Consider the following 18514-nt stretch of genomic DNA (forward strand, 5'->3'; position numbering starts at 1 on the left):
TGGAGGAGAAAGGGTTAATCTGAGGATGTAAGAGCCCCTGTTAACCTTGGAGACCATAACGCAGACTTCCTATTTTATTCTGAGGGAGAAAGTAATCCATTGGATATTGAAAGGTTAATCCACAACTGATTGAAAATTCAAAACAAAAAATTGGTTTGTTTCTATAATGTGTGATTTAAAAAAAAATAAATATATATATGCTAAATCACTTGTAACCAAGGAGAAATGCTAGGCTATATCTGTCTCTATTCCAGATTTCATGCAGAAAGAGCTATTGGTATCATTACCCACATCCTGCCTGAAGATCATCTTCTTTTGGCTTCCTCAAAGAGGGTGAAAGGTATCCTTTGTACTCTAGTCTCAAGATAATTTTTAGGTGATGATACATGTTACAAAAATAGGAGTATTTGTTTATTTTCTCAGAGGTAACACTAGGTTAGACTTACATGTTGAGTTTCCTATAATTTTTGATGAGATTGTTTGCTTCTCACTTATCATTAGTTAATAAGCCAGAATTTCTTTTTGTCTCTTTTATTTTTCAACACATGCATTAATTTCGTTTGAGAACAGCAAGGAGGAGTAATGTAAATAAGTCTGCAGTCACATGGATAGAAAATAGATGATGAGTTTTATAGCTTTAGCTTCTTAAACTGAGGTTCGTATCAGCTTACTGTCCATGTTGCAAGGCTATGCCCAAATAGTATTTTCTTCTTCTTTTAACTTTTCTTCTAATCACTACCAAAACTCTTTCATAAAATGTATTATTTTACTAACTTGACTGAGCCACCCATATGTAATTTTATACATCATGGGTAAATTTTGCCCTAACTAGGCTTCCTCCCTCTGGGTTTGCATTTTTTAAGTTTTACAAGTAATAGTGATTAATGTCAAAATTAAAAGATAGAAAAGCAACACAAAATAAGTTAACTGATATCTCACCAATCCTGATTGAACATTTTGGTGGATTTTCTAAAAAATTTTCTTTGTTTTCAGTTAAATGAATGAATAGTTCTTTTTTTTCCAGTTTTGTAACCTGATTTTCTTTCCAATACATGTAAATGTGTACCTTTTTTCCTCATATATTTAACTTCACCTTTATTATTGCACCTTTATATTGTTTTAAACCTTTTGTTTTTAAAAATGCTATAGTGAAGTAAACTTCTTTTACTTACCTTTGTGCACATAGACATTTTTCCAAGAAATAAAACTACCTGGTAAAAGAATATGTATATTTTTAAGGCATTAGATGGAATTTGAAAGTCTTGAATGCAACTTTGAAATTGAAATATCGTCTTTCCTGATTTGGTTGGTCAAGTGAGTAGGAGGAAACCAGTTTTTTAGTAATATTTGGTTAAAGGTTATGTTTTACAGAGGGTGGTTTCAAAATTTTCAGAAGTATCTAGATGCTCCTTGACACAGTTTCATAACTAAAAACTTTGCTTGTCCTTTCCATTTCCTTTAAAATACAAATTCATATCAGTAAAATAGAGCAATTTGTTAATAGAAACTAATTTTATAAAAATAATTTGATGTTTACTATTCTTTTTCTTGAATTTTACTTCATCATACCTTATACGGTAACCTCCTCAAAGTGTACTTTTTTTTGTTAAAGTGAATACTTTGATCTTGACCAGTATAGACCATGGTTACATTTAACATCTTCAATAAACATATTTGTATTCAGTTCTGAGTTCAGTATTCTGAATAACTTGGACAGAGGGTTTTGAAGTGCACTGACTGGTTGCTTTCATTATTCAGCACTTATTTTAGAGGAGATTGCAATTGACTGTCACAATAAGGAAACTGAGCAGAGGCTGCTTCAAGAAGCCCATGATTTGCACCTGTCTTCACTCCAGCTAGCTAAGAAAGCTTTTGGGGAGTTTAATGTACAGACAGCAAAACACTATGGAAATCTTGGAAGACTTTATCAGTCAATGAGAAAATTTAAGGTAGGAACATATTTTATTATGTTTTTCTCTCTAAATCTTAAATAAACTTCATTAAGTCTTTAATAAAGAGTCAAAATATAAATAAGAAAATGCAGGATCGTGCATAAAGAATAAATCCATCAATCCAAAAAAGCTTGGTCCAGCATTGTCGTGCAGTGGGTTAAGCCACCGCCTACAACACCAGCATCCCATATGGAACTATTGGTTTGAGTCCCACCTACTCCTCTTGTTGGTACAGCTCCCTGCTAATGCACCTTGGGAAAGCGGCAGAAGATGCCGCAAGTACTGGAGTCCCTGGAATTCCATGATGGAATTCTTGGCTCTTGGCTTTGGCCTGGCCCAGTCCCGGCTTTTAAAGCAGTTTGAGGAACGAATCAGCAGATGGGAGGTGTGTTTTCTCTCTGTCACTCTACCTTTCAAATAAATAAAATGATTTTTTTAAAGATGTATTTATTTATTTATTTGAAAGAGTTACAGAGAGAGAGAGGCAGGGACAGAGGTCTTCCATCAGCTGGTTCACTCCCCAATTAGCCACAATAGCAGGAGCTGCGCCGATCAGAAGTCAGGAGCCAGGAGCTTCTTCCAGACCTCCCACGTGGGTGCAGGGGTCCAAGGATTTGCACCATCTTCTGGTGCTTTCCCAGGCCATAGCAGAGAGCTGGATCAGAAGTGGAGCAGCCACTTGAACCGGTGCCCACATGGGAATGCCGGCACAGCAGGTGGTGGCTTTACCCACTAAACCACAGCGCCAGCCCCCTAAAATGAATCTTTATAAAAATATATATTAAAAGGGAAAAATTTTAAAGACCAAGAGGCAAATATGATTTTTAGCCTTAAATTGTATCTCTTAAGTTAGGTAAGTATGTGCAACTCTTAGCAGAATATCTGGTAGGTACAAGACAGATACTCTAAGTACCATTAATTGTGGCAATATAAATTACTTTAATTCTCTAAGCATTTAGTGTTTTTTGGTTTTTTGTTTGTTGGTTGGCATTTTTGTTTAAGATTTATTTTACTTATTTGGAAGGCAGAGTTACAGAGCAGAGTGAGATCTTCCATTGGCTGATATACTCTCCCAAATATCTGTGACAGCCAGGGCTGTCCAGCCTGAAGCCAGGAGCTAGGAATTTCATCTGGGCCTCCTAAGTGGTTGCAGTTGCCCAACTAAGCACTTGGTCCATTCTCTGATGCTTCCAGGCACATTAGCAGGATCTAAATCAGAAGTGTGGGAGCCGTGACTAGAACCAACACCCATATGGGATGCCACTGTTGTGGGTGGCGGCTTAATCCACTGTGCCACAACACTACCCTGGAGTTTCATGTTCTTCTTTTATTTGTTTTTTTAAGATTTATGTATTTGTTTGAAAGTCAGAGTTACACAAAGAGAGAAGGAGAGGGAAAGAGAAAGAGAGATCTCCCATCCGCTGCTTCACTCCCCAATTGATTGCAATGGCCAGAGCTGTGCCAGGAGCCAGGAGCTTCCTCTGGGTCTTCCCACAAAGGTGCAGGGGCCCAAGGACTTGAGCCATCTTCCACTGCTTTCCCAGGCCAGAGCAGAGAGCTGGATCAGAAGTGGAGCAACGGGTCTCAAACCGGCAGCCATATGGGATGCTGGCACTGCAGGCGGCAGCTTTACCCACTATGTCACAGTGCCAGCCCCTTATGTTTTTAATATTGTCTGTTTTAGAGTCACAGCAAGGACAGAATGAGTGTCTGCCCAAGTTACTCTTTTTGTTGTTGTTGTTGTTGTGTCCCAGTTACTCTGAGTTTATTTTTTTGGGAATCATATTGGCAAAACTAAAAAGGAAGTGAAGTTTAAATTAAAATATGATGCTACTGAGTTTCCTAACAACATTTAAATTTTAGAGTATGTTAGCAAAACGAAATAATTTTCATTTAGGAATGTTTTGTTAATTTCTTTTAAAGAATTTTTATTGCCAGAGCAAATTTTCTTTTGTTTACTCTTGGAATAGGATGTCTTTATCAGTAATGCTTGTATTGACAACTTTTGGAATAAATTGTATGTTCTTTGATCTAATGATTATGGCATTCATAAGATGTCACTGGCATTTAAAAGATTCTTTCTTACTCAATAAGAACTGTTGACCTGTTAAGAAAAATCATAATCTAATGATTGGGCTGGCAAAATTACTTTGCAGGAAGCTGAAGAAATGCACATCAAAGCAATTCAAATTAAGGAGCAACTTCTTGGTCAAGAAGATTATGAAGTAGCCCTTTCTGTGGGACATCTGGCTTCTTTGTATAATTATGACATGAATCAGTATGAAAATGCTGAGAAACTCTATTTGCGATCTATAGCAATTGGTATGTTACCTTTCAGTTTTCTTTAGTCAGTTGATTAGCGATCAGTATGTCAGCATATCTTTTATGTGTGTGAGGGAAATGATATTACTAACAAGACTTAATGGATTTAGCACTGCCAAGGGGATATCCAGGAACCACCCAAAAATCATGGGAGCATTTTGCTGAAATTGCTTTTTTGAGGTTGATGTTAGTTCTGGGAGGTGTGACAGTATTATCCAAATGTAAGTAGAAGCAGTTATTTGCAATTATTTGTGCAAACAGTGCCCCAAGAGTTTTCCCCCTCCCTTTGCCTGACCTTTAACATCATGGATCACCTTTACTTGTTTTAGAATTTGGTGTAAATAGAGTCATCCAATGGATATTTTTATGTGTCTGGCTTCTTTTGGTGATGTTCATGCATAGTTTTCATAATTTGCCTTTTCCATGAACTCTTTGAAGACCCCTTGTGTTTTTCCATTCCATCATTAATGAACATATGGGACATTTAGGTTATTTCCATTTCAGATCAACAAATATTTTCTTATTTTCCCTTTTTCATACAACAGGTAGAACACTATAGATACATGTTTGCGCTTAAATTTTTTTAACAAAACAGTATACTCCATCCATATCAGTTCATAAAGAATAGGGAAATTCCTCCTCAATTTATAGCTACATAATATGCCATTGAGTGAAAAGTACCACTATTGAAATATTCTATATGTTTTCATTTTATTCTATTAGTTTATATACAAACACTGCTATAGTATCTTCCAATTGTTAGTACTGCCATTCTTTACTCAGAGTAAGAAATAACTTTTTCATCTGTCTCTTCAAATCATAGAATTTGTAATTTATTCTGATGAGGGCAGCTTCTTTAGCTGCTTTTTTAATGATTTATTTATTTATTTGAAAGGCAGAATTAGAGAGAGAGACAGAGAGAGAAGTCTTCCATCTGCTGGTTCACTCCCCAAATGGGTGCAATGGCTGGAGCTGTCCCAATTCAGAGCCAGGAGCCAGGAGGTTCTTCTAGGGAAAGGGGCCCAAGCACTTGGGCCATCCTTCACTGCTTTCCCAGGCACATTAGCAGAGAGCTGGATGGGAAGTAGAGCAGCCGGGACTTGAACCAGTGCCCATATGGGATGCGGACATTAACAGGCTGTGACTTTACCCGCTGTGCCACAGCACTGACCCCTGAGAACAGCTTCTTTAGACAAGAGAAGTTTTTTTGTTTGTTTGTTTTTTGTTTTTAAACCTTAGACTGCTCTTAGATGGAATGGGTTGAGGGTGCTAATGCAAGAATTACGTCTGTTCCTTTCAGAGGAGTGAAACCAATCTGCCTGATGATAAAGAGCTGAACTTGCGTTGGTGTTGCAGAAAGTACTTATCTAATACTTGAGCTTTTTTTTTTCTTTCAGGGAAGAAACTTTTTGGTGAAGGCTACAGTGGACTAGAATATGATTACCGTGGTCTCATTAAACTTTACAACTCCATTGGAAATTATGAGAAAGTGTTTGAATATCATAATGTTCTGTCTAACTGGAACCGGTTGCGAGATCGGCAGTATTCCGTGACCGATGCGCTTGAAGACGTCAACACCAGCCCCCAGTCCACTGAAGAAGTGGTGCAGTCCTTCCTGATTTCTCACAGTGCTGAGGGACCAAGCTGCTGAGGGAGGACCTCAGTCTACCAATTACCTTTTCCCAGATTCCAGGGAATTCATACTGTGAAATCTAAACCACGTTGTTTTTGGGGGCTGGAGTTTGTATTGAAACACTGGTCCAGTCCATTGAAGACCCTATTTTGGGTGATCCTTATCTTTCAGAGTGTCCGTAGGAATAAGCATATATTCAGTTATATTCAGCATGTACCGCATGTATAAGTAGTCTGGCCCACATTTTCAACCTAGTAGAAAAAAACAACAAGAAATCTTTTTTTTTTCTTTTTAAAAATAATTCATTTTGCAAAAAGCCTGAAAGAAAAAAAAGAACCCCTAAATAAAACTATTTAAGAGTTTAAAAGAGTTGCATTCTTATTATGTAAGGATGATTTTAACAACTTTTTAACAGATAATTCTTCCATGTGGAGGTATTCAATATTGTAAAGAAATTTTATGGGGAATAATCTTTATATGCAGTATAGAAAAGTTAACACAAGTACTAATAAAAGAGGGACATCCTGACTTAGGTTTGGCTACCTTACCCCAAGAAGTGGATACAACCACCCCAGAGCTGTACCTCCACGGGGTGCTGTCAGAGTCATCCAAACTGGACCAGTGTTGATCTGTAAGTAGTGAAAAATTGTATAGACCAGCAGTTTGAATTCTTTCTGCTTGTTTGTGTCGGTACTGCAGTGCAAGATGCTCTGATAGTGTTTTCTCAGAGGACCAGGAAGACCTGAAAAGGACCAGCCTAACATGGAAGGTGGTTATTTGGACCAGAGGCTTGACATTATTTTAGCACCTGCCTATACTTTTATTAATAGAATGATTTCATTTATATATATGATGAAAACTGATAATGCAAGAATTATATTCATGTAATATAGATACCAAACTATGGAAATTTGGCAATTTCAGTGGCAAGCCTTTAGTCAGGTACACAGATGACATTGCCATAAGCAAGTCTGTAAATTAAAAATGTCTGCTGCAGCCATGCCCTCACTCTAAGCGCCACCCTGATAATCCGCGCACTTAACTAGTCTGTTGTCTAGGTTATGAATTAGCTCATGTCCACATGAGACTTTTAAGTTAATGTATGGTTTGGGATTAGTGAAAATGAATGCCCCAAAATAAGTCTTTGAAAATCCTTTGTTTTTTTTTATGGTAAATAATAACACAGTTGGGTCATTTTATTTGAAATTGAAGAGTCAAATAAAAAATCCCTTGATGATATGTCTGTTTCACTAATTTGTCTTTCTGTTTAGTGGTTTTTTTTTTTTTTTTTAGGCCAAATTCTTTAATGCTGAGGTAATGAAATTTGACATTACAACGCATAGCAATCCAAGAAACTTAAAGGTCTTTTGCTGTTACCTCAATTCTTACTGTAGTGGCCCATGTGGTACCTCTATAGTTAAGAATCTGGGTTCCCCCCTATTTTCAGGGGTTTGTGACTTGGCTGTTAAAAGATGTTGCTCCTGACTAATGCCAGGAGCTGTCATGGTGGGTGAGTGGATGTGTGTTGGGTTTTGGTTTTCTTTTTACATGCACATTGGGTGGGAGGAGGAAAAGTCTGAACTGTCTGTCGTGTGAGAACAGAAAACATGTGTTTTCATCATGCATTTGCACTCCTCCAGTTTAACCCTGTTTGAGTTTGTAATGGGCGATCTTGTTATGAACCAGTACATTCAAGGATGGACATGCAGCCCAGGCCCTAACATGATGATGATGGGGTTCAGGAGTCTGGCTTACTTCTCAAATTCAGTTATTTTCTTTTTTGAATTTTAGGTTAATTGGCACACCTGCAGTTTATGAAGCTGGTCCCCCTTCCACTTAATTGCAGTCTGATGCCAAGAGGCACTTCTTTATTAATTACCAATAGTTTGACCAAGGACTAACATTTTTAAGTTACTCAGCTCTATCCTTGTGGGCCTATATATTTAATACCTCCAAAGATATTTTCAGGATAGGCCTTGTGTACTTTAAGTGTTTACTTAGAGTCCTGTGGTATGTCTGTGGTAAAGGAATGTCATGGTAAATTGTTTTTCAATAAATATTTTGAAATTTATGTTGCCATATGAAGTGGTTTTGTTTTTAATGTTTATTTTTGGCTTTGTGCACATTTAGCATTTCCTAGAGTAAATTAGCATATGATGTAAGGCCTCGTTCACCCTCAGCTCAGCTCTCACACAGTGATAAGGCGGCATGATATTCAGAAGCCTGGGACCACAGGGTAATGATGTCAGGTGGCGGCCAGTTCTTTATAAACATCACTGTTGGCCGTTTCTCTGTTACCATTGCTTTAATGTTGGTTTAATATGAAGTTCATATGATTTGTCTTAATGCATACACGCTAGCCTAAAAAAGATCGCCATTTTCTGTTAGTAATATGACTTAGTATGCTGTTTATCTTTCTTTTGAAGAATAATACCCTAGTCATTTTAATTGGAATTTATCCCTTGGATGCTTGGGAGACATTAGATGAATGCCACCTTGATTTATGGAGTTTTAAAAAAATCTCAAAAAAGGCTGAAATGGACTTCATGTTAACCAGTAGCTTGCAGACCTTTTGTATACGTCTAGTGAGGTTGTATGTAAGGAAGCCCTGGCCAGCCTAAAAGATTTTTCTGGAGGTCCAGCAGAGAGTTGTTAAATAAGGGGCCTGACTTAAAGTTTGGTGCTACTGGAGTCAGGTGCATCAGGGAGCTCTGTCACACGCTCGCATGTGCCATCCTGGTGCTGGCACTGCTGCCCTCTGTTTAATAAGGTTAGTTGGGTTTGCCCCAGTACAATCTTCATGGGTTCCCTAGAATTAGGACCTTTCTTACCATCAAATCTCTGTCTCTGCTTGGTTAAAAATTAACTGTTGCTTTGTAGGAACCCCTGCCCAGGTATTCTTACCTTTGTGAAAATAAAGAGTTTGACAAGGCATGATAGGAATAAGTCAGGCTTGGAGATAGTGAGGGTGCCATTTGGCTGCTGCTTACAGTGCAAACTAAAACCGGGCAGTGTCACATGCCTAAAACAATTGAAGCTTTCGGCCAAATCTACAAACTGAAAGGATGCTTTGCTAAGTAATAGATACTGTTACTTGCCAGTTGTTTTCTGTGTTTTCCCCAGTATTTGTAGCCTTGCTGCTTCTAGACCTCTTTGGATGGCAAAAATACAACTGGAAAAATATTTGATAAGTACACACATTCTTTAAAAGAGTTTTATTTTTGCCTTAAAAATTAACATGTTTCACCTTTTGGCTTTGGAGGACCTCAGCTGCCAGGAAATCCCCTTTTCTTCTTTTTCTTTTTAACTTGACATTGGAATCATCTATCCAGCTTAAAAATTAGCATTGTTTTTCCACAAATCTCAGGAATGTTTGAAGAAGAAAACTAGTTTTACCCTGTTGATCTAAAGGAGTGTGCTGTAGGATTTACTAAATACTGCTTAATTGCAATCCTAGGTATCTATAGCATGAGTGGCCTTAGTGAGTTTGTTGAAGTACACGTTTTTCAAAATAAAATTTTAAAATTATGTTCTATCTAGATACTAGAAATCTCGGCTTGTGGTGCACAGTTAAGTGTTGGATCTCTAAGTAACCATTGCAGGTACCATTCGTGTAACATGACTTGTTCTGTGTATTCTTTTTAATGGGAAGATATGTTGCCATGGTAACTAAAATTTTTCAACTTTGTTCTACTTTTACGATGTGAATGAATGCTACATTTTGTTAGATATTACCAGGTCAGTACTATTTTTATACTTTATTAAGCAGCAGGGGATTTTAGTTTAATAGGCTCAAACAAAGAGCTCTTACTTTACCAGTTAAATCACTAACCAGTCTCTCCACGAAAATCCCCATTCCTAGTGCCACAGTAATTTCTATAGACATACCTAAGGTCATTAATAGATTTTTGAAGACAGTTCATTGTGTCTGACAACCTTTCATACCATTCTTACTGACTTGTAGTGCCCATCATGGTTTGTAATTATTAAACCATACTAAGTATGTTTGTACCCAGCATTGTGATATATTCTGTACTTGTATTGCTAAAAATGAATTATTGACCTAATAAATATAGTGTTCCTGCTTTCACAGTGTACATGTTTCTAATTTAGTTGTGATTGTTTTGGGTTGGGACTGGAAGTTTTGTTAAGCTTTACAGACTGTTTTCATTAATGAACTCTGAGCAAACTTAACTACAGTAAGAGGCCTGCTGTCAAGGAAAATGAGGGTATGTGGCGGAGGAGACACATGGAAACAGCATCTGCAGGCGGGGCTCCTGGAAGCACTTTGAGCAAATAGGCTCTCCATTGATGCCATGGGCTATTTTAGTCTATACCAACTAACTGCCATTCCTGTCTCTGGCCATATAGCTCAGAAGACACCTAACTTTGTGCTGGGGATGTTGGGGGAATTCCAGCTCTGCATCTTTATTAAAAGGAACCCTCTTTGTGTTTCATTTCTGCACATGAATGAGGAGGTCAAATTATGAGATGCAGTGCCAGCATCCCATAGGGGTGCCAGTTCGAGTCCCAGCTGTGCCACTTCCAATCCAGCTCCCTGCCATGGCCTGGGAAAGCAGTAGAAGATGGCCCAAGTCCTTGGGTCCCTGTACCCACGTGGGAGACCTGGAAGAAGCTCCTGGCTTCTGGCATTGGATCAGCGCAATTCTGGCCATTGTAGCTGTCTGGGGAGTGAACCATCGGATGGAAGACCTCTCTCTCTCTGACTCCCTGTAACTCTGACTTTCAAATACATAAAATAAATCCTTAAAAAAAAAAAAGAAGGGCAGCACAACTTTTTTTTTTTTTACAGAGTTAGAGACAGAGAGAAAGGTCTTCCTTCCGTTGGTTCACCCCCTAAATGGCTGCTACTGCCGGCGCGGATCCAAAGCCAGGAGCCAGGTGCTTCCTTCTGGTCTCCCATGCAGGTGCAGGGCCCAAGCACCTGGGCCATCCTCCACTGCACTCCCGGGCCACAGCAGAGAGCTGGACTGGAAGAGGAGCAACCGGGACAGAATCTGGCGCCCTGACCGGGCCTAGAACCCGGTGTGCCGGCGCTGCAGGCAGAAGATTAGCCTACTGAGCTGCGGCACCGGCAGCACAACTCTTAATCACCCAATAGTTACAGGCAATAATGAGCCTCAATCTGAACTACTAGAAGGAAAATTTTAAACTAAATCCCAACTTCAGTTGGAATAGTTAGCCCCAGCCTCATTGCCTGACCTCTTCATGATACTGAAAATTTTTGTAAGTTTGCCACAACCCCCCTTATAAGATGTAATTTATTTATTTCAAAGGCAGAGTTACAGAAAGAGGGGGAGAAATCTTCCATTCACTGGTTCATTCCCCAGATAGCCACAACAGCTGGAGCTGAGCCAGGCCAAAACCAGGAACCATGAGCTTCATCTGGGTCTCTCGCATGGATGTAGGGGCCCAAGCAGTTTGAGCCATCCTCCACTGCTTCCCCAGGTGCATACTAGTGAACTGAATTGCAAGTGGAGCAGCCGAAGTTTGAACTGGTGCTCATATGAGATCCCAATGCTGCAGACAGGAGGCCAACCTGCTTGGTTGGTTTTGTTTTTAAAACATCTCTGAATGACCTTGAACCTTTTTTTTTTCCAAGCTTTTTATTTATTTGAGAGGTACAGTTACAGATAGGGAGAGACAGAAAAGTCTTCCATCCATTGGTTCACTCCCCAAATGGTCACAACAGCTGGAGCTGGGCCATTTCGAAGCCAGGAGCTGCTTCTGGGTCTCCCGAGCCGGTGCAGGGGCCCAAGCACTTGAGCCATCTTCCACTGCTTTCCCAGGCCATAAGCAGGGAGCTGGATCAGAAGAGGAGCAACCAAGATATGAACCGGCACCCGTATGGGATGCTGGCACTGGAGAAGGCTTAGCCTACTGCATCACAGCACTGGCCCCAACCTTGAGCCTTTAAAAAAGTTTGTGTGTGTGATTTTCTTTTCATATTTATTTGAAAGGCAGAATAATGAAGGAGAGAGGTTTTCTTCCCAAAGCCCACAGTAGCTGGGGCTGGGCCAGGCTGAAGCCAGGAGCCTGGAACTCCATCCACTCACCCACATGGGTGGCAGGGGCTCAGCTATGTGAGCCTTCACTTGCGGCCTCCCAGGCACAGCAGCAGGAGGCTGGATCGGAAGGAGAGGGGGACCATGACCTCAGGCTGTCTCACTGTGTGTCTCAACTAAATATTTTTTTAATAAGCGGTTTACCTAAAAGCAGCTTTTTTTTTTTTTTTTTTTTTGACAGGCAGAGTGGACAGTGAGAGAGAGAGAGACAGAGAGAAAGGTCTTCCTTTGCCGTTGGTTCACCCTCCAATGGCCGCCGCGGCTGGCGCGCTGCGGCCGGCGCACCGCGCTGATCCGATGGCAGGAGCCAGGAGCCAGGTGCTTTTCCTGGTCTCCCATGGGGTGCAGGGCCCAAGCACCTGGGCCATCCTCCACTGCACTCCCTGGCCACAGCAGAGAGCTGGCCTGGAAGAGGGGCAACCGGGAAAGAATCCAGCGCCCCGACCGGGACTAGAACCCGGTGTGCCGGCGCCGCTAGGCGGAGGATTAGCCTAGTGAGCCACGGCGCCGGCCTAAAAGCAGCTTTTAAAAGAAAGAGGGGACAGAATTGTAGGAGGCAGAATTGTAGGAGAGCAGGGACTTCAGAGTCCCAAGGAGCCATCACACCATTTCTGTGCCTGGCTCCTTACCTGCCAGATAAGTACTAAATATTTCTCTGGTTACCATGAAGATTAAGTAAAACAATTCAAGTGCCTGCCTGGGTGAGCATGAGGCCCATAATGGTAGTTATATGCTCTGGAAATGTTCCTTTCTTCATATATATATAGCAGAGGGCTGGATTGGAAGTGGAGCAGCTGGGACACGAACAGGCACCCTTATGGGATACCAGCACCACAGCTCAGGGCCGTAACCCGATGCACCACAGCACCAGCTCCACTGGGAAGCTATTCTAAACCACCTGAACACGAAAGGCTTAAGATGCTTGGTGCCCATTCACTGGGCCTCTGGCTTGCTGATGAGCCAACAGACATTGCCACCACTAGACGGGAGTTCACAGTTGTGCCAAGTGTGTGCTTGTGATGTTTCTGTCAGGGCTTCCACAAAGCACAGAAGATGACATTAACATATGAGGTTGGGGCTGGCTTCATGGTGCAGCAGGCAAGTTGCTGTGTGGGACGCCAGTGTTGACGCCTGCCTCCTCTTCCCGTCCAGCTCCCTGCTAATGCACGCCCTGGGAGGCAGCAGGGGACGGCTCAGATACTTGGGTTCCTGCCACCGCGTACGACACCCAAACGGAGTTCCAGACCTCCTGGCTTTCTCCTGGATGTTGTGGGCATCTGGGGTGTCACAGTGGATAGAAGAGATACCATCAGTCTCTTTGTCACTCTGCCTTTCAAAAAATAAACTATAAACTTAAACTCTAGCTATTTATTTTGATGCAAAACAAAACAAAGCCCTGAACTCCATAATCTACATTTTCTGTGAATTTCTTGAAGACCTTGCTATGTGTTGTCTTCATCCTCACGGACACCTGTGAGGAGAGCGTTTTCCCCGCGTGACAAAAGAACGTGAAAACGGAGGAACGTACGGTAAGGTGTGCTGAGTCAGAGCGAGGCAGACTCGGGTCCAGGGCAGGAGTGTGGAGGACTGCACACGCGATGAAACTCCAGGACATCAAAGCCACAACCCCACAGGGCTTGTGACACCCCATTTCTGCCACTTCCTAGCAGGATCAGCTGACAAGCAGCCATGTCCTTCCTTCAGGTCACTCGCAAAGCCACGGTAGCCATCCCCAAGCTCCCTGGCTGCAGGTCCCAGCAGAAGTCGGGTGAGGTGACGGGGCTGGGGTGTTAAATGAGGGAAGGTCCCGAGACGAGACCCGGGGACCCCTCTCCCTGGACTGGGCTGCAGTGGAGCAGGGCTGTCAACTCAACCAGAGAGCCGAGCAATGTTTTCTTTCTTTTTTTCCATAGAGGAGGTGTATATTAATTGTATTGAAAAATACCACAGGGGCCGGTGCCTTGGCTCACTTGGTTAATCCTCCGCCTGCAGCGCCGGCATCCCATATGGGCGCCAGGTACTAGTTCTGGTTGCTTCTCTTCCAGTCCAGCTCTCTGCTGTGGCCCGGGAGTGCAGTGGAGGATGGCCCAAGTGCTTGGGCCCCTGCACCCGCATGGGAGACCAGGAGGAAGCACCTGGCTCCTGGCTTCGGATCAGTGCAGTGCCGGACATAGCGGCCGTTTGGGGAATGAACCAGCAGAGGGAAGATCTTTCTCTCTGTCTCTCTCTCTCTCTCACTGACCCTGTCAAATAAATAATAATAAAAAAAAAAAACTAAAAAATACTATAAAGTATTTTTTTTAAATAGTTATAACCCTATAGCCAAAAGATAGCTATGGTAACAGGTATTTGGCCTGGTAGTTAAGACATTCTATCCCATTTCAAAGTGCCTGGGGCCTCGTCTCTGCTCTGGCCCTTGACCCGGTGCAAGATTGGGTTCCTTCTACTCATGTGGGAGACCTGAACCGAGTCCTGCCTTACAGCTTTAGCCTCAACCCAGACCCAACCAGCACAGGCATTTGGGGAGTGAACCAGGAGATGGAAACAGTTTATCTGTCTCTCAAATAATTAAAAAAAACTTTTTTAAAGATTTATTTACTTATTTGAAAGTCAGATTACACAAAGAGAGAAGGAGAGGCACAGAGAGGGAGAGAGAAGGAGAAAGAGAGAGATCTTCCATCTGCTGGTTCACTCCCCAACTGGCTGCAATGGCCAGAGCTGAGCCGATCCAAAGCCAGGAGCCAGGAGGTTCTTCCAGGTCTCCCATGTGGTTGCAGGGGCCCAAGGATTTGGACCATCCTCCACTGCTTTCCCAGGCCACAGCAGAGAGCCATATCAGAAGTAGAGCAGCTGGGACTCGAACCGGTGCCCATATGGGATGCCGACACTGCAGGCAGCGGCTCTATCTGCTACGCCACAGTGCTGGCCCCTAATAATTTTTTAAAAGTGAGAGCTACATTTAATGTTTTTAGCATATTTTTTACTCTTTTTACTTTCTGATTTTATGAGAGAGAGAGAGATCTTCCATCTGCTGGAATGGTCATCTATGGTCAGCACACTGACTGCGGCTCCCACAGGAAACCTCCCTCCTGTTCAGGATCTCACAGCCACAATTTGCAAAAGGTGCAGCTATTGATGAACGTGGCCTGGTGTCAGTTAGACGTGCATTCCTGAGGACTTTCACCTGTTGTGGCTCAGCCTCTCATTGCACAGGTGTTGTGCACCGTCAGTGGTAGTGGCAGCAGGAATAGATAATTAAGGCATTGTTAACTCTCACATGTTTGTGTGGTTCTATTTTCCTACACTGCAGTACAGAGTCTATAGCACAACGCAGTTTGGAAAGTGTGTGCTCGTGAATCAACAATGCTCGCGAACATTCTGAGAGTATTTGTGTGAATGTTGCTAATGTTAGCTATAAAGGAGCGCCTGCTGCCTGTTTCTGAACCATGATATGAATGGGTGCCTGACATGTGGAGAGAATAGATATTCATAATGTTTGCCGTGTATTTTAGATAAATAGGATTGGGTGTTTAAATTAGCATATTTGTGAATTTAATAGTATTAAGATTACCTTCAGATGAAACATCTCAAAGCTCCAACAAAACAAAACAACAACAACAACAAAACAACAATCACCCAGACAGGGACAAACTGTTCACACTAAGGGGATGACATCTGAGCAAAGGTTTGGAGGCCGGGAAGGAGCTGGCCAGGTGCATATCTTGGAGAAGAGCATTCCAGACCGGGAACAGCCCACCCAAAGGCCCTGCGGCAGGGAAGTGCTTGACGAGGATGAGGCAGAGAGGTGGCACAGTGGACAGTGGGGACAGAACTTAGGGGGCCTCACTGTAGGTCCCTGTAATGACTCTGACTTTTTCTCTGAGCCAAATAAAGCTTTTGGAGGATTTTCAGCAGAGTGACGAAGTGTGACTGCCTCTTCAGGATTCTAAGGTCCCCGTGAACTTGAGGGAGAGAATTAAGAAGGCATCACCACCAAGCCTGACCCTGTGGTCCGTTTTGCCCTCAGACCGAAACAGCTGTCAAGGCTGATGGGAAACACCCCACCCTCACCCCGCACCTGAGTCTCTCTCTTGTTCATCGCTTCCACCTGTGTGCGGCTGGAAGCATGAGGCTGTAGTGTCCCACCGTTCCTCTAGGTGGTGCTGCTGCCTCACAAATGGGGTGCCCGAGGTCTTGGTGTCTTCCCCAGGACTGGCATGGGAGCCCTGAGAAGAAAACCTGAGCGCGCCCTGGTCATAGCGACGCCCTCAGGCGGCCTGCCCGTCTCTCCCACATCCTCCCAGCTCTCTCCTCCGGCCGCTCCACGGACGCTCTGGATCTGGGAAAGACAGGGAGCTGCCCCTTCTTCCTTGTTCACGTTTCCCTGCACTTGTTCCCATGACAGCTGCTGTTCCCTTTCACTTATTTTTTGTTGTTGTTGTTTAAAGATTTAATTGAAAGGCAGAGAGAGAGAGAGAGAATTCTATCCGCTGGTTCACTCTCCAAGTGGCCACAACCGGGGTTGGGCCAGGCTGAAGGCAGAAACCAGGAACTTTATCCAGGTCTCCCACATAGGTGTCAGGCCCTCGAGCACTTGGGCCATGTTTCACTGCCTTCCCAGGCGCGGTAGAAGAGAGCTGGAGGGGAAATGGCACAGCGGGATTCGAACCGGCACCATATGGAATGCCAGCATTGCAGGCAGGTGGCGGCGTTACCTGCTACGCCACAGCACCAGCCCCCGTTCATTTTAGTTGGTGACCATCTCCACTCCTGAGCACAGACTTAGCCAAGAGAAAGAGTGGCCCAGGTTCGCCCTGGCCACAACCTGCCGGGCTTTCGCCCGTGTGGTTGGGAAATGACTGTAGCTGCTGCGCTCCTGAGGCTGACAACCATCCCCCCATCTCCCCAGCTAGGAGCCCCTGCCAGCTTCCCTCCCTCCCCCACCCCCATCTCCCACACCTGTCCCCAGAATCCGCTTCACCCAGTGTATTCTGATAAACTCACTACACCCTCTCTTCTGTGCACCGTCCTTGCCCGCATGCTCTGCAGGTAGCAAGTAGCAAAGGATCCGAGGCTCAGGCACATGATGTCACTGAGGGAAGGCACCAGGTGCAAGGCCGGAGTGGGGGCTGGCAGCCAAGCCTCTGTAATGCCAACCAGCCTTGGCTGCCTGCTGATGCGCGGGCCCACGTGGAGGGAGTTTCTGTGAGAACCATAAAGTCTGCTGGTCTTTTTTTTTTTTTTAAGATTTATTTTATTTATTTGAAAGAGTTACAGAGAGCGGTAGAGAGAGAGAGGAAACTTCCATCCACTGGTTCACTCCCCAGATGGCCTCAATGGCAGGAGCTTTTCCGATCTGAAGCCAGGAGCCTCCTCCGGGTCTCCCACGTGGGTGCAGGGGCCCAAGGACTTGGGCCATCTTCTACTGCTTTTCCGGGACACAGCAGAGAGCTGGATCAGAAGTGGAGCAGCCGGGACTAGAACTGGCACCCATATGGGATGCCGGCACTTCAGGCCAGGGCTTTAACCTGCTGTGCCACAGTGCCGGCCCTTGCTGTGGTCTTAATATTGGCAACTCATTAAAATAATTTTTTTTGACAGGCAGAGTGGACAGTGAGAGAGAGATATTGGCTCACCCTCCAATGACTGCCGCCGCCGTTGCACTGTGGCCAGCGCATCACGTTGATCTGAAGGCAGGAGCCAGGTGCTTCCCCTGGTCTCCCATGGGGTGCAGGGCCCAAGCACTTGGGCCATCCTCCACTGCTCTCCCGGGCCACAGCAGAGAGCTGGCCTGGAAGAGGGGCAACCGGGACAGAATCCAGCCCCCCGATTGGGACTAGAACCCGGGGTGCCGGCGCCGCAGGCGGAGGATTAGCCTATTGAGCCGTGGTGCCGGCCTCATTAAAATAATTTTAAAAATATTATTGAAAGGCAAGGAGAGAAAGAAGAGATCTTCCAAGCACGGGTTCACTCCTCCAATGCCTGCAACCTGCCGGGCTGGGCCAGGCTGAAGCCAGGAGCCTGGAGCCTCTTCCAGGTGGCCCACAGGGGTGGCAGGGACCCAAGTCCTCGAACCTTCACCTGCTGCCTCCCGGAGTGTGCATTAGCAGGCAGTTGGAGTCAGAAGTGGAGCCAAGGCTCACACCAGGCACCCCAATATGGGGCGTGGGGATCCCAAGTAGTAGCTTAATCACTACTCCAAATACCCACCCCCTTCAAATGTCACACAGACCACCACCAGGGAAGTCAACACCCAGCAGCAGTCTGCGTTCACTCGCCAGCTGCCTCCAACCTCCACCCTATGCTAGCGGGGCCTGGCCTCACTCACTCCCATGGCCTCTGCCCGCGGGCACTGGGAGCCCATCACGTGACGTCTGGGTGACTCAGGCTGGCTGCCCAGCTTGTCGCACCCTCACAGACCCCAGGCTCGCCCCTCCCCTGGCCAGCCCTCATCAATGCCCTTGTCACCGCCAGGCATCCCGCAGTCCCCGCCCGCTGCGCTGTCCACGTCTGTCCCCGCC

General features: G+C 44.3%; 1 protein-coding gene across 1 annotated transcript in view; it reads left to right on the top strand.

The window, feature by feature from the left end:
• The window catches only part of APPBP2 (amyloid beta precursor protein binding protein 2), a 74256-nt gene extending 64254 nt beyond the window's left edge, over positions 1-10002 (top strand). Inside the window, exons 10-13 of the mRNA XM_008271184.5 lie at positions 255-340; positions 1759-1949; positions 4109-4274; positions 5672-10002. Coding sequence (XP_008269406.1) covers positions 255-340; positions 1759-1949; positions 4109-4274; positions 5672-5925 — 697 coding nt within the window. The 3' untranslated portion in view covers positions 5926-10002. The remainder of the gene's footprint in view (positions 1-254; positions 341-1758; positions 1950-4108; positions 4275-5671) is intronic.
• The last annotated feature ends 8512 nt before the right edge of the window (positions 10003-18514 follow it).

The sequence above is a fragment of the Oryctolagus cuniculus genome, chromosome 17 (genome assembly GCF_051225735.1).
Source record: "Oryctolagus cuniculus isolate XC-2025 breed Fujian yellow rabbit chromosome 17, ASM5122573v1, whole genome shotgun sequence".
Lineage (NCBI taxonomy): Eukaryota > Metazoa > Chordata > Mammalia > Lagomorpha > Leporidae > Oryctolagus > Oryctolagus cuniculus.